We start from the raw sequence: 25166 nt of genomic DNA, 5'->3' as shown, positions 1-25166 counted from the left end.
AGGAACGAGACAATTCTGAAGGGTCAAGATCAGGGTTTTAGGGCAAAAACCACCTGATCCACTGCCATTGAGCTGGTTTCAACTCACAGCAACCTAAATATGTAAGGCAGCAGGCAGCCTCATCTTTCTCCTGCAGAGCAGCTGATGGATTTCAACCGAGCCGTTCTAGGCAGCAGGTCAGCGCCTAGCCCATTCGCGACCAGGATTCCTGGCTGTCGGCTAGATAGAGTAATATTTCCCAACAAAATTCTTGTATGACACCCCTTGCTACCCTTGAAGAAGGAGCAAGTTCACTGTTGTGATTTTTTTTTTTTAAATGTCCTTGACACACATTGCCTGGCCTTTTCCTCACCAGTGCTGTTCCCCGTTTTATGAAAACTTTGTAATAAGCCCCATGGTTGTTCTGTGTCCGTTGAAAAAATCTGTCATGATTACCTTTGGGATTCCCAAACTATAGTCACTGCAACTTTCTGAGCTGACTGCTCTGCCTGGAATTTAATTAGCCCAGCAGATCACTCTTTTAATTGGACCTCTTATTTTGAAGGTACTGTAAGGAGAATGGATTTGGCAAGTACATCGCTGAGCGAACTACGGTGTGGCCATCTATTGATCACAGAGACACTTAATAACCTTAGTATCAATACATTTGAACTTACCCTCATATCTTTTGATTTTACGTCTTTTTTTTCTTCCTAGAAGATGTTCCAAAAAAGCTAGAAAACTACCTAATGAGATGTTAGGCCAAACTTTGTCCTGAAAGCAGTCTTTTTGTGTGAAGATCATTTTCTTATAAGCAATGAAGTACATATCGTTCTTTCCCTTGTAGTATTTAGGCATCTTTGAAGCAAAATCTTCACTCAGTTCCAGACTAAAGCTACTCTGATGTTATTGGCCATAGTCTGTTGTAAAAGTCATTAGGTATCATTGCAACATCCAAGCAAATCTGCAGTCTCAGCCCAGAGGACCCCCCCCCCCCCATGGAGGCTCCCTCCCAACGCATGTAACTAAGACGAATCTCCCTGGGTTTTAAATAAGCCCAAAAAGGGGCACAAAGAGCACTGTTAAGTTAGACAGGGGATGATCGATGTGAGATGATGTTCCTTGCAGATCAGCCTGCTAATTCCAGTGGTGGGAGGACGTGTGATTGTTTAGAAACACGCAGTATTGTTTTCTACGGCGTTGTGAAATAAGACCTATTTATATTAATATTGTCTGTAGGTCCCTTCCAGTCTCAGAAAAAGAACTTATTCCACAAAATTGTCAGCAAATATAAGCACAAAAAGGAGAAACCTAACGATCCAGAAAAAGGTATCGCTGCCTTCCATCCTCCATTAAGGTGTCTTGGCCCCTCCATTGTGACTTCATCCTCGAGCAATGCTTCCCTGTGCCGACTGTACCCTTCCCTCTCTGCTTGCTTCAGTGCCCTCAGCTCCTGACACAGGCTGTCTTTCTTTCTGCCTGGACGGCTCCGCTAACTGCGGAGAGATTGCCTTCACGGGGAACTCTGTAGGCAAAACTCCAATCTGTCTCTATTTTTAGAGTTCCGTGTGAATCCTAAAATTGCTTCTGCGCATCTATATTTGATGCATTTTTAAAATTCAGTCTTCTTGAGCTCTTAGTCACCTATTTCTGTTGGCGTTTCCATACTTGTTTTCCTCATGTTTGACGGCCTTCACACCGGGGCCACATCCCCCCACCTCCCGAGGCTGCGCCTGATTCATACTCTCCGAAAGCCTCACAATGCCCAGGCCTTCTCTGACACTTGAGGGTTCTTGTGGACCAAATTTTGCCACTTCTCAATCATGACTTGCCCCTCCCTCTAAATGCTTCAGCGTGTGCCAGATTCTGCCCCGCCTCCTTCAGTCACACAGCTGGGATTCCAGAGGGCACCCCGCCACCCCTTTCCTCTGGACATCTACCTCCTTGCTAGCACCATGATGCGCCCTGGAAACCTCGTCAGGGCCCGTCTTAAAAGCCCATTCTTTCCAAATCCAGGAGCCCTTTCCTTTCACGTGAAAGAGAAGTCTTCCCAGCTGGCCAGCGCAGCCGCCTGTCCTGGGAAGTCAGGCTTCCTTTAGCATCTCCCCGCATGTGTCGACACCGTGACTGCCGTCCACCTACGCGCCCAGTGCCCAATTGCATCCCACTTGCATGGCCATATGTGAAGCATTTCATGATTCTTGAGTGAAGCTTTCAATGCCGCTGTCGTCCATGTGCAGACGTATGTGCTATGTGTCCATCCCTATGTACGACCTTTGACTGAATTTTTATTTTCACCTCTACTTCAGCCTCTCTTCTTTGTGTATTGATATTACTCTTTCTCTGGTTCCAGTGGGAAAACTTCACTCTTTAGGTAAAATGGCACCTTGTCCATTGCCTTTTAACTGACCTTCAGCGGACGATGATTAAAGTTGTAGATATTACCTAAGAATTTCATTTATAAAAGATTCCTGTTTAATGTTTTCTGGATAGTCTCGTTGGATGACAAATACAGTTTTGAGAATTAAATAGCTAAAGTAATGTTGGACTTCATTTGTGTGATAACGTTTCGTATTTTGTACATTTTTGTTTAAGGTGTTTTGTATTTTATCTTTTTTAAGTGTCTATCTTTGTAACAGGAGTACAGTTTCACATTCCTTTTCCTTGTTTTTAGGAAGTGGGGATAAATGGTCCAACAGGCAACTCTTCTTGGATGCCATTCACCCTACAGAAGGTAAGACTTTATTGTATTGTGTTTACTAGTCTTCACTGTACTGAAAAAGGCATAACTTTTAGAGCCCTTACTAACAGCATTAAGCCTGCTTGTCCATAATCAGGTTATCTTTCATTTTCAAAACAAAACTATTATTTATTGGACTCCTACAAAGATTCAGGCCACGTGTCATGTGAGGTTTAATTTGTTAAAGGGAGCTTTATAACCTATGAGCCACATTAACAGAAATTAGAGTCATTTGTAGCTAAAAATATACAGCTCTACAGTTTGTGTTGCAGACATGCCTTGGAAAATCAGAATCCAGCACTGTGGGACTCTCGTGGTTGGCTGGCCATTAGCAAGCCTGCAGAAATGATTCCTGGACTGACCTTTCCCCCGGGTATAACTGCACATACCTCGCAAACAAACAAAATGACGGTGGAGTCAGGTACAATTTGTAGTGACCCCCCTGCCATGTGATACGGAAAAGTATTTCCTTGGCCTTCATTTTTATGCAAGCAGATCAGGAAGCTCACCTTTCACCAAATGTTGCTGCTGGTTTAAGACAGTGTTTCTCTGGGTGGGGAATACTGCCCCCTGAGGGGCACCGGCTGGATCCAAACAAAACACAATGCAAACTCACCAGTTAGTGAATGCTGACTCATAGCTGCCCTAACTAAAGGGCAGGGGAGAACTGCTCCTGTGGGTTTCCAAGACTGCGGCTCTTCACAGGAGTAGGAAGCCCTGTCTGTCTCCCTCAGAGTGGCTGGTTAGCAGCCAGTGCCTTGCACTGAGCCACCAGGCCTCCAGGTGAACTGCAAAAGCAGGTCCCTGTATTTTATTCTGGATTATGGGCAAAGGGGTAACGTTTTTAATTGGTAGGGAGGTGCCGAGTTTTAGTTTTGTTGGTTTTGGGGTTTTTTTTTTCTGAAAAGAGGACTGTTGGCCAAGTAACTAGGAATCTGGTTTGGAACACCCAGCGTTTCTGTTCGTAGCCCGGAAACTGCATGAGATCAAACAGTCTATGTACACCTATGTACACCTCCCAGGGAGGGCCCTCTTCTGCATACTTCTGCATTTGTTACAATGAGTAGCCGAGGCTTATCAGAGCCGAAGCACAGTTCAGTTTAATGAGTTGTGTTGTAGGTCCTCCGACGTGCAGATTTCATTTCATTTCAGACAACAATAGGTGTGACTTCGTCTAATTCCTGTTCAGTATTGAACCTTGTGGATAAATTCTAATTTCTGCGATGGCTAATGGGCTTTCCCTGCCTTTTCCACATCCATTCTCTTCTTATCCAACATGACAGATATCAAAAAGGGCTCATCGTCTTCTGTAGGCCTTCATGAGAAGTCACGTCGGTTGAGAACTAAGAAATAGCTTGGAGATCTTAGAGCCCATCCGGCCCGACTCCTTTGATTTATATCGGGAGGGGGGCTTAATGAGCAAGTCTGTGTCTCCTAGCACCCATTTGACCACTCTGTGATTATATGTTACCATTCCTTTATTGAAAAAGGGAAAGTTAAAGTAAGATGCACTTTTGACCTAAGCCATTTGTCAAACATACCCACATTTCAAGATCTTAGTGCAAAATAGTCAAGTCGGCTGTTGGAGGTTTGGCTAACTTGGCATCTCTGTGTTGGGAAGACATGATTCATATAAGCCACATATCTGTGTTTCTGTAATTTTTCATGAAATGCCAGCAGTGTGTCTGTTTACTGACCTGTTCTTTCATGTTCACAACAATACTCCTATCGAACATGATTTCTGCTGAAACACTGGCAAAACAAAATGTGACTTGCTGGGCTGTTCTCAGCATCAAATGTGCGGGTTTCAAAATTGATACGGTAGCTTTGGTGCATTTAAAAATATATATTCTGCACAGATTTGATCAGCATAAGGCACTGACGAACTAGAATAGGAACATAAAATAGTCATTTTTACACCACGTTGTTCTTTTCCTGAAATGACACTGTTTGTAATAAACATTTGGTTTGGGGTTGGTTTTTAAAATGTAGTCGTTTGTTATGTTTTCGGTGTAATTTTACACAATTAGGTTTCCGTGTAAAAATTTCACACAAACTAGTTCCTTACAATGGTGACAATGTTCATGATGTGTCGGCTTTCTTGCTATTTCCCTACTGGTAGCTTTGTTTCCAACGATCTGTCTTCCTACCTCCTTATAACTTTCCCATCTTTGCTTTTGGGGAAATGCTGACTGTTTGATCTCGTGTAGTGTAAGGAGCATATTCCTCACAAATGATAACGCTGTATTTTATAAATGAATCTGTGATTTGGCTGAAAGGTGATCTTTAGAAATAGGTTCAGTTCCAAGTTAAGAGATGTTCTTAGGGCAGTCATTTTGGGGGTTCCTCTCGGGTCTAAATGTTTTGGTTTTTAAACCTGGAAAGCGCCTACGTCGTGTGAAATGAGTTGGCAGCATGTGCAGTGAGGTGGAGAGAGCAATTCCCTAGGAAATTAGAAAGCTACTTTTCACTCTCAGCTAAGCCACTAATTAGAATTTTTCAGTAGGCGATTGGAAATGTCACTGAGCGTCTCTCCCCTACACGCATTCTCAGGATGTGTATAATACACACCATTAGGGCTGGGGTGGATGGCGTCATGTACACCCCATGAACTTTAAACTCCATTTCCCCTCCAACAGTTGATGATTTTTTTACTGGGATGTGTGAGTGTTTGGTGTGATCTGGGAGCACTAGTTTCCCAACCCTAATGTTCTGCTCTTTTTGGTTTCGAAGTAAATCAATTTTGAGTCTTACAGGCAGCCCCAAGGGTTTGATGAAAGTCGATTTATTATTAGAGATATTTAATTACATGAACTATTAACGAATATTGAGCATAATTTTGGAGAATGTACACTGACAGATGCATGGCCTTTACTTTAGGATGCAGTTCAAACTCATTATACAGGATAGAAAAAAGAAATTAAGGTAGTCTGAGTATCAGTAATTACCAGGAATTAAAAGCGAGGCTTTGAACCGGTTTGAGTTGCTTTAGTCATGGCCAGCAAAGGAAACGGGGAGAGCCTGGAACTTGCAAAATGTGGACGCCCTCAAGATAACTGAAACAGAAAGAGTCATGGGCTTTCCCTTGGAATGAGAGACTCCGAAAAGGCATAGTGAGCCCTTTCAGGAGGCTGATTGGGGAAACTGGATTATTGCCAGGGCTGTGGAGAGTGGCACACATTCAAAGCAGCTGCATCGGCCACCATTGTTTCTGACGCTGCCGGGCAAGGGACTTGGTTGCTACCGGTGCACATTCCACCCTTGTTGCCAAGTGGCAAATTCAATTTCCAGCAGGTTACCAATCTGTGGTCTTCCTAATTCCCATTATTGTCCCAGGCAACCGCATTTTATAAATTTCAGTGTATCTTAGTTGTATATCATGGGCCATGACTGAAACAGCTAGGCTTAGTTTGAGCCGGCTTTTAGAGGGCCTTTTTGTTGCCATTGTTTTCATCATTTACTTGTTAGATGGTAGCTGTCAACTTTGTGAATCATTGGACCCTTGGCCTTGTCATGTCGCTCACATACAGCCATATCACTGATTATTAAAACGTTCCCTCTCAGGCTTAGAGTATATACTTGTAAAGGGACAGAAAACAAAATCAGGATTAGGATATTTTTGCATTTGTAAGTTTTCCTAGGCAAATGTTAGAATTGCTTAAAACGGGGCTTCAGGGATCTTGTTAAAATGTAGGTTCTGATTAAGTCTATCTGGGTGAAAATGCCAATTCTTAGCAGGCAGGCAGACTAGTGTGAGCCAGTTTGAAGCCCTGGTTTGAAGCTGATGTCTGCAATAACTATGTTGATGCAACTGTTAAAAAATTGTTACAACGAAGTCCCCAGGGAATATCAAAAATAGACTGTGGGGCCAGGGTATGGCACCCCATCAGACCCTACTGGGGCGGGGAGGACGTCAGCAAACAGACCTTGACTATTTACAGGCTTTTCTTTTATTTGTTTTGTCATTGGTTTTCTGTTGTTACTGTTTTGTTTTCTTTTTTGCTTTGTTTTGCTCTGTCTTGTTTTTGTGCATATTATCTCTGCAGGTCTATCTAGATAAGATAAGCGGGATAAACAATCTAGAGGAGAAAACAATGGGGGGGGTGAGGGATATGGGAGAGGGAGAGGCAGGGGAAAGGAAGTGGGTGTTAACCCCAGGGTTAAGGGAAGGACAAGTGATCCAAAATTGATGGCGAGGAAGGTGTAGAGAGGCTGGTAGGGCGTGATCAAAGGCAATGTAACTGAGAGGAATTACTGAAACCCAAATGAAGACTGAGCATGACAGTGGGACAGGAGGAAAGTAAAAGGAAATAGAGGAAAGAACTGAGAGGCAAAGGACATTTAAAGAGGTTTAAATACAGGCATGTGCATATATATGTAAATGTATTTATATATGATGATGGGGAAATAGCTCTATGTGCATATATTTATAGGTTTAGTATTAAGGTAGCACATGGACATTGGGCCTCCACTCAAGTACTCCCTCAACGCAGGAATACTTTGTTCGATTAGCCTGGCATTCCATGATGCTCACCTTCCCAATATGATCACTGAAGACAAAGCAGGTACATAAGCAACTGTGGGGAAGAAAGCTGATGGTGCCTGGCTATCAAAAGATATAGCGTCTGGGGTCTTAAAGGCTTCAACATAAACTAGCGGCCATCTAGCTGAGAAGCAGCAAAGCCCACGTAGAAGAAGCACACCAGCCTGTGTGATCATGAGGTGTTGATAGGATCAAGTATCAGGCATCAAAGAAAAAAAATCATATTGTGAATGAGGGGGAGTGCAGAGATGCCAAAGACCAGGCAACTGGACATCCCCTTACAGAAGGGTCATTGGAAGGAAATGAGCCAGTCAGGGTGGAGTGTAGCTATGATGAAACATACAACTTTCCTCTAGTTCTTTAATGCTCTTTCCCCCATTGTCATGATTCCAATTCCACCTTACAAATCCGGCTAGACCAGAGGATGTACACTGGTACAGATCAGAGCTGGAAACACAGGGAATCCAGGACTGATAAAGCCCTCAGGACCAATAATGAGAGTAACCATACCAGGAGGGGAAGGGGAAGGTGGGGGAGAACTGATCACAATGACCTACATATAATCCCCTCCCTGGGGGACAGACAACAGAACAGTGGGTGAAGGGAGACATCATACAGTGCACAACATGACAAAATAATTTATAAATTATCATGGGTGAGGGAGGGAGGGGGTAAATGAGCTGATACCAAGGCTCAAGTAGAAAGTATTTTGAGGATGATGGCAACAAATGTACTTGACACAATGGATAGATGGATGTATTGTGATAAGAGTTCAGAGGATGTACACTGGTGCAGATAGGAACCAGAAACACGGGGAATCCAGGGCAGATGATCCCTTCAGGACCAGTGGTGTGAGTGGTGATACTGGGAACGTAGAGGGAGGGAAGGGTGGGGTAGAAAGGGGGAACCAATTACAAGGATCTACATATAACCTCCTCCCTGGGGGACGGACAACCGAAAAGTGGGTGAAGGGAAACGTCGGAGAGGGCAAAATATGACAAAATAATAATTTATAAATTATTAAGGGTTCACGAGGGAGGGGGGAGCAGGTAGGGAGGAAAAAAGAGGAGCTGATGCCAGGGGCTTAAGTGGAGAGCAAATGTTTTGAGAATGATGAGGGCAATGAATGTACAAATGTGCTTTACACTTGATATATGTATGGATTGTGATAAGAGTTGTATAAGCCCCTAATAAAAGGATTTTAAAAAAGGAGTTGTACGAGCCTCCAGTAAAATGATTTGGAAATAATTGTTGCTGGCTCCTACAAATGTGGATAATTTAAAGCTCACTATACTTGACACTGCCCTGTGTATAATTGGCTTTCACTCAGTTTTTTTTCCAAACATCAGAAATTTTACAATGTTTAGTAATAGATCAGGTTTGAATGCTACGCCTATAATTAATTTGTCATAAGCATCCTTCCCCCATATTTGCAAGATTCAAAATGGCTAAACCACTTCCTGAAATTGTTTCATATCATTTAAAAAAAAAGACTGCTCATGGTGCAGACTTAGAGGCAAAATTTTCCGATAAACCTACTATTGTGTTTATCCATCATATTTTTGGGTTGCATGCTCATGCTTAAGCTCACGCCAAAACCAAACTCAATGCCATCGAGGTGATTCCAACTCATAGCAACCCTGTAGGTCAAGGTGGAATTGCCCTTGAGAGTTTCCCAGAATGTAAATCTGTATCGAAGTAGAAGCCCTTGTCTTTCTGCTGTGGGGAGGGGCTGGTGATTTGCATCATCTGGCCTTGTGGTTAGCAGCCCAAAGTGTGACCAGTTATAAGGTTGGTGATGACGATAATTAGTGTAGTTCACAGAGGGACATTAATTATTTTTAATTAGTTGTCTTGACTGCTGCCTCGGTGAATTAAGAAAGGTTTATTAACTTCAAATTCATGACAGAATTGAAGCCTAACCAGGAAAGGAAGAAGTCAGAACTGTCCACTAAAACTCTCGTTGGTCACTATGTGGAGATTGCGAACTCGTATTTGGTCCACGTGGGTATCAGTGGTGCCTTACGAGAAAGACAAAACGAAAACCAGACAAGGACTCTCCATAAGATTAATATTTTGGTTTTTGCGATCTGATTTTAAGTTAGTTCTTCCACTGTGTTCCACAGCAAAAAGGTTAACTCGCTCTCTTCAGTTTTGAAATAGTTGCTATGTAAATTTGGCAGGGTCTCCTGGGAGGTTAGATAAGGCTCATTCATCTGATTTTCCCCCCAGTGTTCCATTCAGCATCTGACTGCTGTCGCAGCTCATGGGAGACCTACCGGAGGCAATGAGGCTTCAAACTTCAGCTGTAATAATTTCAGCATGAGTTTGAAGCCCCTAGTTGGAGGAAATTCATGACTCTAGGCCTCTCTAGAGTGGTCTCTTGGGATAGAGCTGCTTCCCTGAAAAACATACTCCACATTTTGGTAGCAAAATTTGGAAAACAAGAGAGTCTCTTATGGCTCTAGCCCTAGTGTGTCTCCAAAAGTGAGCTCACGTGATCCCTCTCCACAGATACCCTCTCCGTGTGTTACGATTATGGTTGCGTGTAAAAGACAGCCCTGTGGACTTGTCCTGCGATGCTCTGTTAATCTTGTGTGTTGAGCTAAAAGCTGAAAGAGAAATAGCTCACAGGCTTTCGGAAGACAAAGCCTTTCTTTGTCCACGTTTCCCTTAGTTTGGCAGATTGGGGTTGGGGTGAGGGATGCAGAGAAAGCAATCGGTTGGATGTCTTTGAACTCAGCATTCAGGCTTGTTTCCCTTTGGGTGCTGTTTCAGGCCCCTATCCCATGAGCTTTCTTTTGCTTTGCTAATGTGGCCAGACTCACTCTTTGAGTGGCCACTTACCTTCCTCAGGTCTTCTGACTTGTGGTCTGGGTTCGTGTGGGATGCGTTACACCGCTGTTGTTGTCGAGTGGATGCCACCTCATCGTGACCCAATGTACACGTGAAAGATGCACTGCCCAGCCCTGTGCCATCTTCACAATAGTATCCCAAACTAACAGGGTCAGATTACACATTTCCCCAAAGCGGGGGATGGGGGGGAACTTTCAATGCTGTCTCTCCATTCCCTTCCTTTGTTTTGCTTTCTCTCTCGCTTTCTCTCTCTCATTTGTCCCTCCTCTGTTTGAGCTGGAATATTATTCAGCTGCTTTCCCATCTCCTGACACTTTGACCTGTAGCGTTTGAGGACCACTGGCTAGCATGGGCCAACCAGTTTTAACCCTCTACTGCCCTGTCTGCTGGTTTCTGGGCTTTCCCTGGTCCCAGCCTCCTTTTATAGGATGCCTGTCATTTTCAATCCCTTAGCAGTTAAGCCCTTGGCCTCTTACTGTGTTTTGTTTTAATATACCAGTTCTTCTAGAACTTCCAGGAGAACAACCACTGATTACACATGAAATTATTTGAAGGCTCACATAAAAACATACAGCCCTCAATCCACCAATCTAGTGCCAGTCAATGGCGCCCTCTACCTCAGCCTGTGACTCTGGTGCTGGCTGGCAGCCTATTTTACCTTGGTCAAGGTCACTGACTGCATTCTCTGCCCAAAGCAACAGACTTTTACAGCTGGATGACTGCACTGAGCTAACTGTCAAAGTAAAAATGCTCTTAACTGAGTATCTAACTTTATGAAAATAGCGCACCATGAGGTAGATGGGTTTGACCCGAATATACATGTATAATGTAAAAGGGGCCTTTTTCCTAATTTGTGCTCAAGTACTTACAAAAGTATTGGGAAACATTGCCAACTTGTTTTTTGGGGGGATGTGGGGGGTTATTAAAAACAGCTTGGTTATCTTAAGCTGGTTTTTATATAGCCATGTTACACAATATTGAGCTAATGCCAAGCCTCTAATCTACATGGTAGATACTTTTTGTTATGCTAATTATTTCCCATTTATTTTGGGATGGGAAGTCCATAATCCGCCTCTTCTTTATAGATACCATTCAAGACAAAGGAATATGATTTCTAGGCTAAGATCTTAGGAATTTGCTATTATGCCATACCTAAACCCATTAGAGAGTAAATTTTTTAACTTGATATTATAGTTACAGTTCATGTGTACATGGATTTATTCCAAATAAAACACATATTTAAACATGTGTCTATGGTCATGAATGGCCACAGAGAAGTTTTCTGGGTGAAATATTTCTCTTAGTATCACTAACGTGACTTCAAAAAATAATAAGGGGTTCAATTTTAAAAAGTAGCTTCTAGGGGGCATCTGCTGTATCGGGTAAGTTTAAGTCAGTCAACTCAGAAGGTTAATGGCAGCTCTTTGGGGGATTCTAAAGGAGCCATCGTCATAGATTCCCAAGAAGGACACCAGCTGATCATGGGCACTTACTAGGACTCGGTGTTAGGAAATTGGAAACTACACTGGTGAGGAAGAAAGCCAGGCAGGTTGCCCCAAGGATTTCTTTGTGTTGCCCTAGCTATGCACCTGCTCGTTCTGCACGGGGAACAGTAAGGGCTGTCCTATGGGGATTTCGTTGGGAAACCTTATCTCACCCAATCTCCAGCCTGATCTTGCCCCCTCCATCCTTCTTGTTGTTCCTCAAACGCAAAGAGCATTTCAAAAGAATATGATTTGGGTTCCTGGAGGCATGATGTCAATTGAAGAGCACAGGATTCTTGGGGGGTCGGGGTGGGGTGGGGGGTGGGGGCGGGGTGGGGGGAGCGGGGGTTAGAGAGGCTGATGCACTTCCTGAAAACATGTGTACAACGAGACGAGCAGGTCAAGCTTGCCATCTGACAGTTTTGTTTAATACAAGGTTTCTTTGATGTTGTACCTAAATTTTCCTATCCTGGTACAGCTTAGAAAGTTAAAATGCCATACCTATAAATTTTAAAAGTACATATGTATCTGAGTACCTTTGGAAGAAAATAAACTTTTATCACCCTTTGTAGACCAACTGACCATACAGGCCTCAGATAGGGGTCCCAGACCACACGTAAGACTTGCACTTTGCTGCGACATTATGTAGATTTGCACAGACCACTCTCCTCCCCAACCTACAAAACAGAAACATCTTGTAAACAATACTGCACTGGCCTCTTGGTTCAGGGTTCTGTTAGAGAGAGGGGCATCCTACCCCTCTGAAAGTAATTCGCCAGTGCAGATACAGTCCATGTATAAACAAATATGGACAACGTTCTGTCTCCTTTTCCATCAATGCTTTCAAAAACTCAGGATGTAAATCCAGACATTTTGAAATGCTTCCTTCCAAGAAAAAAAGAGTTGATGCCTTGCGTTTTTGTTTGTAACTGTATTTGTGGTTTGTCCTATTTCAGCCATATTTTCAGAAGACAAAAACACCACAGAGCCTGCTTATAAGGTTAAAAATGCCGCCCCATCCATTTCCAACACTCCCGAGCCAACAGCAATGCAAGAACCTCTGGTGGGCAGCCAAAAGAGAAAAGCGAGGAAAACCAAGATCACACACCTTGTGAGGACAGCGGATGGCCGGGTGTCACCAGCAGGAGGGACTTTGGGTAAGAAAAGGGAACCTGAGCAATTCGAGCAAAGAGTGGATGACTGTGGACTCATGGCCACATTGGCCAGCAACTGTGTCTAAGCCAACTCTGGGTCCTCACCGTTCTGTATGCCTGATTGGCATCAGAGTCTCACCTGTGAATCTCCTGGAGACACCCCAAGGTACATGTTTGATGCCATGTTATAAAACTGAAGCTATTTTTCGAAAGGCATCTCTGAGATCCTTAGAAAGTAACAGGACTATCGAGGGCTGTCTGCACCTCCTTCCCTTTCTCAGCGTGGACAAGAAATAGTCTTGATTAGGTAAATTCCCCAAAGAGCCTGGAATTTTTTTAAGTGCTGGATGAGTCAGTACATCACTTAATTCACACTTCAAAACTCTTGCGAGCCAGAATATTAGATCCTCAACTCTCTGGATGAAGGAACCTTAAAAAGCCTGGAGTATGCATGCTGATTCTGCCCAGTGTGGGTGCCTGGCTATGTGTATAGATGTCGTCTGTCCTTGGAGCCATTCCTTAACCAAATCATATCTGTGGCAGCTGATTGGCCTGAGCGTCTCAAGATAGGGATGGGGCTCAGTACTCAGCAGTTCCCCCTGGACCTCTGTCATTTGTGGTCTTGCCTATTGCTGTCCAGGACTTTCAGCAATCTTCTCTATCAGCCTTGGAGAAAGTGCCGGTTTCCAGAAACAGGTCAAAGCTCCTGGTGACCTTATATAAATAGTAAAAATATTTGAGCAAGTGGTTCTTGGGGATGATATTTCTAAATCTAGGTGTTAATCGTGGTGAATTGTTGGATGAGTAAATACACAGTACAATTTGCTGTGCTGATTTGGGGTCCACCGGGCTCCTCCCTCCTTCCCTTTCTAGTTTCTGTTGTATAGTGTTCACTCTGTAGGTTGGAATGCATCTTAAGACCCCCCTTTTACGTAGAAAACATCACAGCACTTCCCACATGACACTTACTGCCATTATTGATTGCTTTTTCAAATGCTGCTTAAACCACATTATACATGCTCCTCCTTCACGAAGGCCCCCGCAATAGAACAAAGACCTGGCACTCGTAGCCAACAGATATATTTGCGTAGCGCTTGAATCATCTCTTCGCAAATACCAGCAGGCCCTCTGCCTTCCTCCCATAAGGTCTTCAGTATAAAAAACAACAAATTGAGGTCTCAGGACTGATTATTCTCATGCTATGGCAATTCTAAGCGTTGGCATCACAGCATACCGAAAGCCCAGGTTGCCATAGGAGGGCACAGGCTAATGATCTGTCAAAACATCTCATCAGTCAGGTTCTTGTTTAGTTTTGTTTTTTTACAGCATCTGGAGAAGACCCTTGGGCTTTATTTTGGCCAGAGTCCATTTTTCCCTCTCATTCCCAGACTGACCCATTTTCTGACCTTGGATAAAACTCAGCTTCTCTTCGGCTCAGCTTTGGGCCCAGGGCTGCTCATGGTTGCGAGCGGGCTTAATAAAAGAGCCGTGTTACCGAGGGAGAAGAGGCGTGTTAGTCTTCCTATCCGATGAATTGCCATGATGTTAGCTCATTTCACTTTGATGAGCGCGGAGTTCTCCGTGTCCCTTCTCCAGAGAGAACAGAGCGGGCCTCTCGTGATGGGTTTTGCCTTGGTTACAGACGACAAACCAAAGGAGCACCTGCCCAGGAGTCTCCCTAAAGCAGCGGAGATGGACTGCAATGAAGAATGCGCACACCACGGCGGCGCCGAGGCGGCCGAGACGCGCAGCAGCACCCCAGACATGCCCGCCGTGTCGGCTTTCTTCAGCCTCACGGCGCTGGCCGAGGTGGCCGCCATGGAAAATGTGCACAGGTGAGGGGTGGGAGGCCCTGCTCTGCCGGTGGGGGTTTGGGGCCAGGAGACCCTTCCTAACGTCAACCCCGTGTTTGACACCTGGCTGGAGAAGGCACCACGGAAGCCCAGACCATCCTGGTGTGATTGGCGAGATGTTTACCATTGCCCTAAAGGGGGATTCCTGCCTGGGGCCCGGTCCAAGGGCCCACTTGTTTCCGTGAGGTGTTGGAAAAGTGTACGTGCTAATTAGCCGTGTGGGAGAATATAAGGAAACATAGCCTGCCGCGTATTATATGTTGAATACATGAGCTGCGTTTTCAAAAAACCTCCGGAGAGAGCAGGGGACGCAGTGAGATTTGATCCTTCAGCCTAAGAGTTGAGGCCTGGGTTTGAGTCCCTGCTCTGCTAGATCTTGAGCAAGACGGTTAACCTTTCCGCTCTCAGTGTTTTCTTCAGTAAAATGCAGGTAGGTGGCCTTCTTCCCATGGGCTTCCTATGTGAAATGGATAACCGGAGTGCACTCCGGCCAGTGCTGGCCAGCGGCGAGTACCCCGCTGAGGATGGTGTGGCGAGGGGGTGGTACCCCAGGGGGTGGTACCCCAGGAAGACAGTGTGCTGCAGGGGAAAGAGCATCTTAGCATCTGAGCGATGGCAGGCCGGAGGCCTAGCATTTGCTCCGACTTTCTCCAATCTGCTGTACCGAGCAATTTACTTCTGGGACCTCACTTTTCTCATGTCACACCGAGCGTAATGACATCCTCAGAGAATCACCACGTTGGGACGATCCAACAAAGTCATAGCTGTGAGGGCCCTTTGAACCGCGCAGAGCCTCACGGCAACTACTGAGCTTTCCGTGCAGGTGGGTGTCCCTCAACTCAATAGGAAGGCAGGCTTCTTTTTGGTATAGCTAAGGACTTTATATCTCGACTCCCAAGTGCCTTTCCCACAGAATGGTGACTTTCTGAACTTTCGTACTAAAGAGATTGAAACCCAGCACAGCCTAAATAGACCCAGCTGCCAGGCCCCGTACTCCTTCTCACACCAAGTGTGAGAGGCCTTGGTTTAAGATTGTGTTTGCTGCTCGAGCTTCACCTGGCATGTTACCGTTCTAGAACTGCCGCACACATAGCCTCCGTGTTTCCAGGGAGTCACATCCCTTTCCACTGCAGAGGCCCCGGCAGCAAAGGGAATGCCGACAGGAATTGTAGGTTCTCTAAGGGAGGTGAACACCCAGGGCCACCGCTCCAGAGTTTACTCTAGTACAGAGGACTAACATACGCATTTGAAAAAGAATTCAAAACACGTGCCATCATACAAGAACACTGAGGCGGCTCAGAAAGAAAGGCTTTCACGCAGCCGCCCTGGCTGCTGCCCTATTCCCTTCTGTTAGCGTGGCCACGCCGCTTTCCCTGACTCCCGCCCGCAGCAGCAGAAAGCCTCGGCCTCCCTTGGTGCCTCCGTCTCCCTCCCGGCTAACCCTCCACAGGCTAACCCTCCACACGCTCTGCCCTGCCCTGCCCTGCCCTGCCCTCAGGTGGAACTGCTCTGCGGATAAGCCTGGCTCTTGCCCTTGTACTAGAGCAGTGGTTCTGGACCTTCCTCCTGCCACGAAAGACAGTTCTTCCTGTGGTGGTGACACCCCACCCCCAACCATAAAATTGTTTTCATTGATACTTCATAACTGTAATTTTGCTGCTGTTATGAATCAGGCAACCCCCACGAAAGGGTCATGCAACACCCCCCTCCAAAGGGGTTGCAACCCACAGGTTGAGAACCGCTGTAACTAGATGGCATCACCTGGAGACTGGACTTCTATGAGCATCACCTGGGGGTCCTGCTAAATGTAGGTTCTGATTCAGTGTATCTGAGGTGGAAGTGGAAATTCTCAGCATGGGGTTGAACCAGAAAAACAAAACAAAGCAGATTCTCAGCTCTGCTTTGTACATCCCTCTCCCAGGTGAACACTTTGCCCCCGGCCCCCCTTCAGCCCTAGTCCTCTACACTCCTCTCTACCTTCTTCCTTCACTGTGAACTTCTATTAGACAAGCTATACTTTGAGTTGTCATCTTGTCTTGATGCTCCATGGCTCCTCCTAGGTATTTGGAGGGTGTCTGTATTTTCTCATGGCCACCCACCACCCCCACCGCTCTCCTACTCCCATAGTTCCCATTGCATCCGTGGGCAAATGAGCAAATGGATAAATCTGGATAAATGAGATGGGAAAGAAGGTGTGTGTAAAAGGTCTTTTTACTTTCTGTTAGAAAGGGCAATGCTGGCTAATAGAATTTATTATCAACCCAACAGATGGTTTTTGTTCTTAATATTTAGAAAGACAAATCACTCTGGGGAGTCTTAAGTCACATTTTAGTGTGTACCTGCCCCGGCAGACCTGCCAGCCAGCTCTCCACCTATTTCCTTAATGTAATTGGACCTGGGTTGCACACCGATTAATTAGTGAGGATTGCTTAGGTATCACCTAGGTTTATAATTTAGAGGATCGTTGGTGAAGCTTAGGGTGGAACTCTAGCATCCACCCTCTTGTCACCAAAAATCCAGTCGTAATTTCTAAAACCTGACACCGGAAGACAATTCTAAATGCAGGAAATGGAGAATTAGAACAAGCTTTTGTTTTCACCTGCTACTTGTGAGGAGTTTTTGAAGGAAGGAAGCTTGTTAAATTCAATCCCCAAGTGGGTGTTTTTAGACCCATTTTAATGATGAAGAAACTGAGGCACAGAAAGTTAGCCTACAAGAGCACACAGCTTAGAAAAGATTTGAAGCCCCCCCCCCAAAAAAAAAAATTAAACCCACCGTCATGGACTGAATTTGAAATCAGGCCTGTCTAATTCCAGAGCCCTTACTCTTTGCTATAGTGTGTTTCTGAGCAAGCGTCTGTCAGAGGCAATCGGGAAGAAGCTCGCAGGAGCCTTCCAGTGGGACCCAGGAGATAGTTTGTTCCCGCTCCAGCTCCTTCTTCCTCTTCTTCCTCCCACTTAATAGCATAGACGTCCTCCTCAATTTCTCTCTCTTAAATGATACTGTTCATCTTTCCCTCTTTTCCCCTATGTTCCCTTCTAAAATAGTTATTAAAATTCCTCTGGCTTTTGTAATATTATTGAATATTCCGTCTTAAAGGTAAAAAAAATGGCATTTTAATATCTTCTCTCCCGAACAAAGAGCTGAGCATATTGAGCAGTTGGTTCATAGCGCAGCTTCACATGAATAAGCAGATTAATCCAGAGGTTTAATTCCAGCACATGTTTTGTTTTTCTGAAATCCTAATATCTTAGGCTGGCAAGTGATGCTCAGATCCTGAAAACACAAATGTCCTTTACTCCCATTGCTTTTTCTTTTATGTGTACCCAGAGAAACTTGTATGTCCTTAGGGAGCAAATACTACTTGAATCTTGAAGGATCTCCTTTTGCTAAGCTTAATCAGAAGAAAAGACTATATAGTCAGAGGCCGAACCAATGAACACTTTGCTTCTCGTGCTTTCTGAACAAGGTGGTGCTCCGCAGACTTGGAGGGCGGGCAGTGAGTTAGCACTGTAGGCCTGGTAGCCTTGTTGCAAACGTCTGGAAGGTGCCCAGGCTGGTCCCAGTCCTGTCTTTTGCGGATAGGAAGCTCTATAAAAATTACCAGGAACAACAACGAAAAAGAAATTACCGGGAACTTTGTACGATTGTCTCATACCCGAGGTGAATCTTTTTTTTTTTCCTTACGAATTAGACAAAAGCAGAATGAAAAATCAGTTACGGTCAGCATGCTTCCGGTCTAAATGATGGAAATTCCCGTGAGTTTTCTAGTCTCCGCGTGGTGTATGGCGCCTCCATGTGTGTGTTGAGGGGGGCCCACAGAGGCTAGGTTTTCTGACGGTCTCAAGTCTCCAGTCAATACGCAACCTTGTTCCCTTAAAGGAACACTGCCCAGACACTGGTGAAACTTTAGTTGGGAAAGCGTGTCGTGACTTCTTTCTCATTCCATCTGTTTCCCTTTTCCCAGAACGCAGGCTTCTTTATCTTATCACGCGACCCATTGCTTTGCTCGGCCGCAGTTTTAAATGTGGGTCTATTATACGTCTTAAGAGCCGAGCCTCATGCATCTCATCATTATAGGAGAATTTCCCCCTTTGGACAAGTCAAGGAAAGAATGCCCTGTACTCTCAGTGGATGGAGAGGAAGGTGGCAGCCCGGGCGGGGGCCACGGCCCTGGCTTGGAAGTTTCCAAATCTATATTGGCATTTCCAGGTTTCAGCTCTGTAAATGGGAGGTGTCGTCAGCAGCAGCCCAAGACTATCTGCTGAGTTGTTTGAGGGAGACAGAGATGAGAAATCCTTTAAAAAAAAATAAAAAAAGTTCTCAGGATGGTTAACAGTTTTAGTTAAACAGCATAAGTGGCAACAAAGTAACAGACGCTGTTCAAACAAGATATTGAAAAGCTTCTGTTTGTTATCCTTCATCCCCTCCTGTCTCTAAATAGTGTCTTCTGCCTAAATGATTTTCTCTCTTTTTTTTCTTCTTCCTCTTCTTTTACAGAGGTCAGAGGGCAACTCCGCTCACCCACGACGGACAGCCAAACGAAATGCCGCAGGCGCCTGTACTTATTTCCTGCGCTGACCAGTGACGCGCCCTTGACTTGTAAAACATTGTGCTTTACCTACTACCCTAGCCTTGTCTTTACCGAGGGATGCTAGTGAGCCCGTGTGGTGGGAAATATAGACTGCAAACAAGTGCTCGTTGCCTACATGGCCCAGATTCACCTGAAGCAGAAGTTAGCATCCTGGGCCAGATTGGTTGTTTGAAACCCAGACTCTTTGAGGCTGGCGTGATTTGTCTGATGATGCAGAAATGGAATGGCCCCGGAGCTTTGCTTTCTATTGAAGGCTTTTAACAGTAACGGGTAGGAACTTGGTAAAAAGGCTGCCTTGACTGTAGCTCATCCAGCATCTCTTTTACCAACCAGAGAGTATGAAATGAGTTTCATATATTACCTAGTTATTCTTTCAAAACAAAACAAAAAAAACCTGACGCACTGCACTGGTTGTTATTAGATATTCTTAGTCTTTTTGTACATGGAGATTTAAGTTCTAAGATGGTTTATATAATAGGTTATACCTACATTTATATTGTAGAATAAATATTAAAAAGCCTGTCCCAGAGACTCCCAAGCAGCACGGGCAGGCAGATGTACCATTGTTAGCGGTGTATGCTCGGCCGCGTGGTCCATATATTCTGCACTTTTATATTTGCCACCCCACAGTGGTAGTTTGCTGGCAAAAGAGAGAGAGAAAGCGAGAGTGAGAGAGAGTGTGAATTTACAATTCTTACTTACAAGCTGACTTTTGTTCTCAGCCTTCAGTGACCAATAAGAATCTGCTTGGGGCAAATTGTGGCAGATATTTTTTTTCCCCACGCAGGGGAAGAGTCCTGCAGATGACCGATGACTGAGGTGTCTATGCCCTGAGGATTCTTTAATTTTTACACCGGGGTCCGAGTGACCACTGGATTGTTCATACAGACAGACAGACAAAGACAAAAATACTACTCAGAAGTGACCTTAGTATTACTTCACGATCCTGAACGCATCGAAACATTCGCTTCCCGGGGACTTGGCGATACAGACCTTTCCCTCCATCACAGCCAGACTGGGTGGGCTGCAGTTGCTATGCACAGCCTACCAGGCACTGCAGGGAGGAGAGCCTTTTCAAGTCTGACTTGACATGGAGGCACATGATTCGGGAGACGCGCCTGCCCACAGTGGGACTCTCGGTCCTCGTTGCGCCCGCAAGATTCTGTTTCCTTTTCTTTAGTTTGTTGCTTTTGAACATAAAACCAACCCGTCCATCTGCCAGTGCCACGTGGATTAACTGGCTTAGAACATTCAACATATTGACTGAACCACCTGACGTTCGCAGTGTCTTGTCTCCTAGCAACAGATGCAAAGTGATGCATCAAAATTAGTCTGAGGCTTCAGATTTTACAGGGTATTTGTTCCATAGCACAAGTATTTCCCCACTCTTGTATCACAGCACAAGCTACCAAATTCTAATGATTGGATTCCAGCAATAATTTTTATCAGTTTTCAAACTGGTGGAATGTTGCTAGTGTTCGTGTGAGTTTGAAGCTTTTGAATTAGATCTCTAAATGGTGACAGTTTACATGGTTTTATCTAGCTTTCTTATTTATACTTGACTGAATTATAATGATTATTTCTTTTCTAATCGTAATTTGACCTAATAGCCATACAAAAAAAAAAAATAGAGACTATTAATACTGACGAGGTGTAGCTTTTCATGGTAGATATCGCTTCAGTTTGGGTGATGGGAAATATATACAACTAACAGGATTGGGGGGAATAGAATTTTTTTTCTTTTCTTTCCAAAGCAGGAAAAAGAGGGAAGCCCAAGTTTAGAAGGCTTTTCCCCAAAATGCACATTCATTGTGGGGGTGGAGGGAGAAAGACATTTGTACAACGTAAATGAGAGGTTGAAGCACAGCCCCATTCTCTCATAAAAATAATCAGATGAGCAGCCCCATCACAAATTTTGAGCTCAAAATTTTTACTATGATGCTGTTTTCTTAATCTTTTCTAAATTTCCAAACAAACAAACAAAAGTGAACATTTAAAAATGGCTGGGTCCCAGTGTTGGTGGCTGTTGGGGTTTTTGGACCACTTGCTTGCAGTGATTTAAAATTTGTAATTAGCTAAAATCCAAAAACAAGCAAACAAACAAAAATTGTACGGTGCGGAACATGCACCTTGACAATGGTACTAACTTGGTATTCTGTAGAACACGTTAGAATAGATCTATTTTTGCCAGAGCACCCTCCTCCGATGACATTTCACTAGAGCTCCTTAAGAGATTGCTGTATATTCATGGGACCTTTTTCTAAAAAAACAAAAAAACACAAAAAAAAGATGAAGCAAACAAAATATTACTTTTTTCTATGTGATTAATATCTTACTTGATCTGCTTTTCCTAAACCTCAGTGGCTTTTCCCTTAGGCAGGGGTGTGGGTGGGAGGGCAACCTACCGGATATGACTTTTCAGATACTTAAGGAAAAAAAAAATGAAGAGGAAAAAACAAAACCAAACCTTTTTTGTAGAAATGCTTAATTTTTAAGCGGCTAGGCACTGAGAGTAGCAGAAATCCTGCAAAGCTTTATAGTTCTTTAGACACTCGCCTTGTTGTTTCTGAGTGAAGTCTTGATTTCAATAACAGTGCTTCTCATACCCTGAATCTGATGGAGCAGGGTGTTGGTATTTTCAGGTAACAAAATTTGTTAGCACAAATATTTCAGTCCAACATGTAGTAGCCCCCCCACCAGTTATCATTGTCATTTCATCTCTCATTTTTTTCTTTTTTGAAATCTCATAATGCTATGGTGTGAACTTTAACCTGCCAATAAACACCATCTACACTAACATGTGTCCCGTAAGCATCCTCAAGAGCAAATTTAAAAATTGTCGCACCTTATGCATATCTCAAGCAAACCAAAATAGGCTCTTCTGCTTTGTTTTATTCTAAATTGTTGTATCATATCTTTCTGAAATCCATTCTGAACTTATTTGAAATGATCAATATTTATGCTTTGAACCTTAATTTTTGGACTCAAGCCTGTATATAAACCTTTTTTGGGGGGGGTGGAAATGGCCCTAGCCCTTCTCTGTGAGACTGGAAGTAGACAAGTTAGTCTCAGATGAAGATACAGAGCTATTCCGGTTTTCTTTAGCATTTTATTTATTTCATTATTCTCAGTACTTCCTCTGTAATTTTGAAGTGTGTAGAGTATATTGTAGTAACTGAAGTTTCAGCTCCAAGAAACTGAATGAAAGAAAACTTACTGTCCGGGGTCCTTTAAGTTTTTATTTGCTTGGGTATTGTACAGGAGATTGAGAAAAGAGGAGAATTGTCCCACTGCCACATTAGAAAATACAGGTTCTTGTCACCAAATTAGGTTTGCTTTTTTTGGTTGTTGTTTGTTTTTGGTTTTTTGTTGTACAGATTTCAGATCGAAACTGTTAACTTCATCAAAACCTGTTTTGAAGGTTAAATCCTAACTGTTGTAATCCTGAGAGTCTTTTCCCTACAAATTTCTCTCAGTGGGGAAGGACTTTTACTTACATCTGCCCTGTAAGCTTTCTATCAATGCCATGTCCCAAAGCCGGGCTGATGTCACCACTAAGTCATCGCTGGTGTTCTTGCTGCCCCGTGTACAGAAGTGCGGGTGGTGGGGTGAGGGGAGTGATGGAACACTGTGGACAGACAGGACATCTGGACGGGCCGGCTATTTCCAATCTGAACACGTTCACTCCCCGTCGCTCCCTTCTTAGGTCAGATGTTACTCTGTCTAAGTTCTGCAGTGTCCTTTGTGCTCCACAGTCTTCGCCTCAAAGTATGGAAATGTGTGCACCTCTGTGAGACCTTACAGCAAATACAAATTGCGACAGACACAGCCACCCTGAGAACAGGACACTGTGTTTTTGCTCCTGGGGAGGGGGGAGGAGGGATTCGCGAGTAGCTGTACTCCAAGTTTGGCATTACTGTGAAGCAGTTGGGACCATGCTGCGTGTTAAACTACTGTATGAATCCTAAGTGTTGTGAAAGACCAGCAGTGCAAGGCTGGAGGCCGCCCTCTTGCAGCAGCAGAGATGCCTCGCTCGGAAGAGGAAGGAGCCCCTGGGGGACACCTGGAGCCGGCCCACGTGGAGGGGAGATGTTGGGGTGTACGCGATGCTGTTGAGGAGGTTCCCCTTTGACGGCACTGCTCCACGGAGCCCGCAGATAAGGCCAATTCTCATGGGCTACCTCGGCTTTAAAACGAATTTCAGTAAATCCTGTTTGAAAGGTTTGTCTTTTTTTTTTTTATGGCTTCGACCTTCAGTGCCACTGTTTTCCACACAGTGTTTTGACTTCACGAGCCGCCTTCTCCAGGGAGAACAATGTATTGTTGAAAACACGGGCAGTAGAAGCAAATGCTGTTATTATATATTTGACCTATATAGTATTCAGAGTGACCGCTAGGTGGAAATTAAAATTTAGCTCCCCTCCCAGAGGACCTTGTTTTGCACTTTATAAAGAGTGTACTGATTTGTTAATTAGATGTTTTCTTTCATTACACAATCATTCCCAAAGAATTGGATTTTGGATTGTTTTTATATATGCGTTTGGGTTTGTTGGTTTGTTTGTTTTGGGGGGGATGAGGAGATTAGCTTATTTAGACAGACTTACATCATGCTTACCAAAAAAAAAGAAACGGGGAGTTCAATTCATCTTCCACAAAATGTCTGGTGAAGTGCTCAGGGGGTTGACAGTTTTGCTTTGGTTTGGAAGAGATAGCAAAGTTGCACTCTATATTGAATGACCATCCTTTTCACTGAGGACAGTCCTTATAATTTCAGAACAAAAAGTGAATAACCAGGCAAATACATTTGATTCCCGTCAGAGTGCCGTACTTGTCTGTGCTGCCCTTTCCATAAATACACATTTTCTTTTTTTTAAAAAATGTTTGCTGGCCACATTTTGTTTGTGAGCGGAAACCTTGTACCTAAAGACTCTATGACCACCTCTTTTCTCGATCCTGCCCTCCAGTTGATTTTTATGCACAAAACTAGTTCTGGTGAACTTATCACTCCTTCCAAAGACTTCCCCGTCACTTGGGCCAGCACTGGTTACTGAGCAAGGAGCACCTGACACATGCCGCTCAGCCCTCCCACTCACAGCGCAGTTCTTACCTCACAAGCTCTCGCCTAAGTCACTCTGCGCACCGGTGTCGAGCGCCCACCCCGCGGGGGCAGGCGGGAGTCCGCTGAGCAGCAGACCTGAGAGCAGGGCATGCACGGCCTGGAGCCCGGCTGCACGTCCAGCACATGGGCAGCGATTTTCTTCTTTCGTTAGCACTCAACAAGCGTCTTGCGCTCAGGAATTTGTCACACACGAAAGGAAAACAGTTAAACCCCACCTGAGAGTTCACATAGCAGACAGATGATGAACTTTCCGTGTCGGCTGGGATTCGTCCTGTCCATGACAGCGTCATTTGGTCACAAGGTCTTAAGTCTGTCAACCCTTTGCAGCATGATGGAGTCGCTCTTTTTCTGGTTTTTTTTGTTTTGTTTTGTTTTTTGTTGTTGCTTTTTTGCTTTTGGAAATTGGCTTGGTTCTCTTTAGAGTTGGTGTAAACATGCCATGTAATAAATGATTTCCACTTAATGGTACAACAGAATTATTGCTTTCTTAGATGTATGTGTAGTAAAAGTCAATATACACATTTATATAATTTCTTCACAATCTTATACCTAATTTGATATTTCTAAAAATTGCACATGTAATTCATGTGTATAACATGCTAAAGTACTTTAACTGTGATCATAAAACTGAATAAAATATTTAATAAAAATTTGAAATATTTTAAAGATATCATTCAAACCTACTTCTTTATGTTCCCACGACCAGCCATAGAAGATGCTCTGTCAGTATAACCCTATGTACCAAAGCTGGGGAAAAGCTTTCATAAATCTAAGGTGTCTCCTTTCTGCCAATAAAGGATGGTCTCTCCCTAAAGTCTTTGCCCGAGATTTACCATATGCTAAC

At 44.1% G+C, this 25166-nt stretch overlaps 1 protein-coding gene across 13 annotated transcripts in view; it reads left to right on the top strand.

Moving 5' to 3' along the window:
* BBX (BBX high mobility group box domain containing) overlaps nt 1-24966 on the top strand; it is a 337134-nt gene extending 312168 nt beyond the window's left edge. For 7 of the 13 annotated variants that reach the window (XM_075542577.1, XM_075542574.1, XM_075542579.1 and 4 more), the window contains 5 exons: nt 1219-1308; nt 2654-2713; nt 12559-12759; nt 14399-14591; nt 19110-24966. In XM_075542577.1, the coding sequence (XP_075398692.1) occupies nt 1219-1308; nt 2654-2713; nt 12559-12759; nt 14399-14591; nt 19110-19197 (632 nt within the window). In that variant the 3' untranslated portion in view covers nt 19198-24966. The remainder of the gene's footprint in view (nt 1-1218; nt 1309-2653; nt 2714-12558; nt 12760-14398; nt 14592-19109) is intronic. The other 6 variants (XM_075542570.1, XM_075542571.1, XM_075542572.1 and 3 more) reach the window with 2 other exon arrangements.
* The last annotated feature ends 200 nt before the right edge of the window (nt 24967-25166 follow it).

This window comes from Tenrec ecaudatus, chromosome 2 (assembly GCF_050624435.1).
Source record: "Tenrec ecaudatus isolate mTenEca1 chromosome 2, mTenEca1.hap1, whole genome shotgun sequence".
In the NCBI taxonomy this organism is placed as follows: Eukaryota; Metazoa; Chordata; class Mammalia; order Afrosoricida; family Tenrecidae; genus Tenrec; species Tenrec ecaudatus.
Note: the sequence above shows the minus strand (reverse complement) of the source record. Positions and strands in the feature narration are given on the sequence as shown.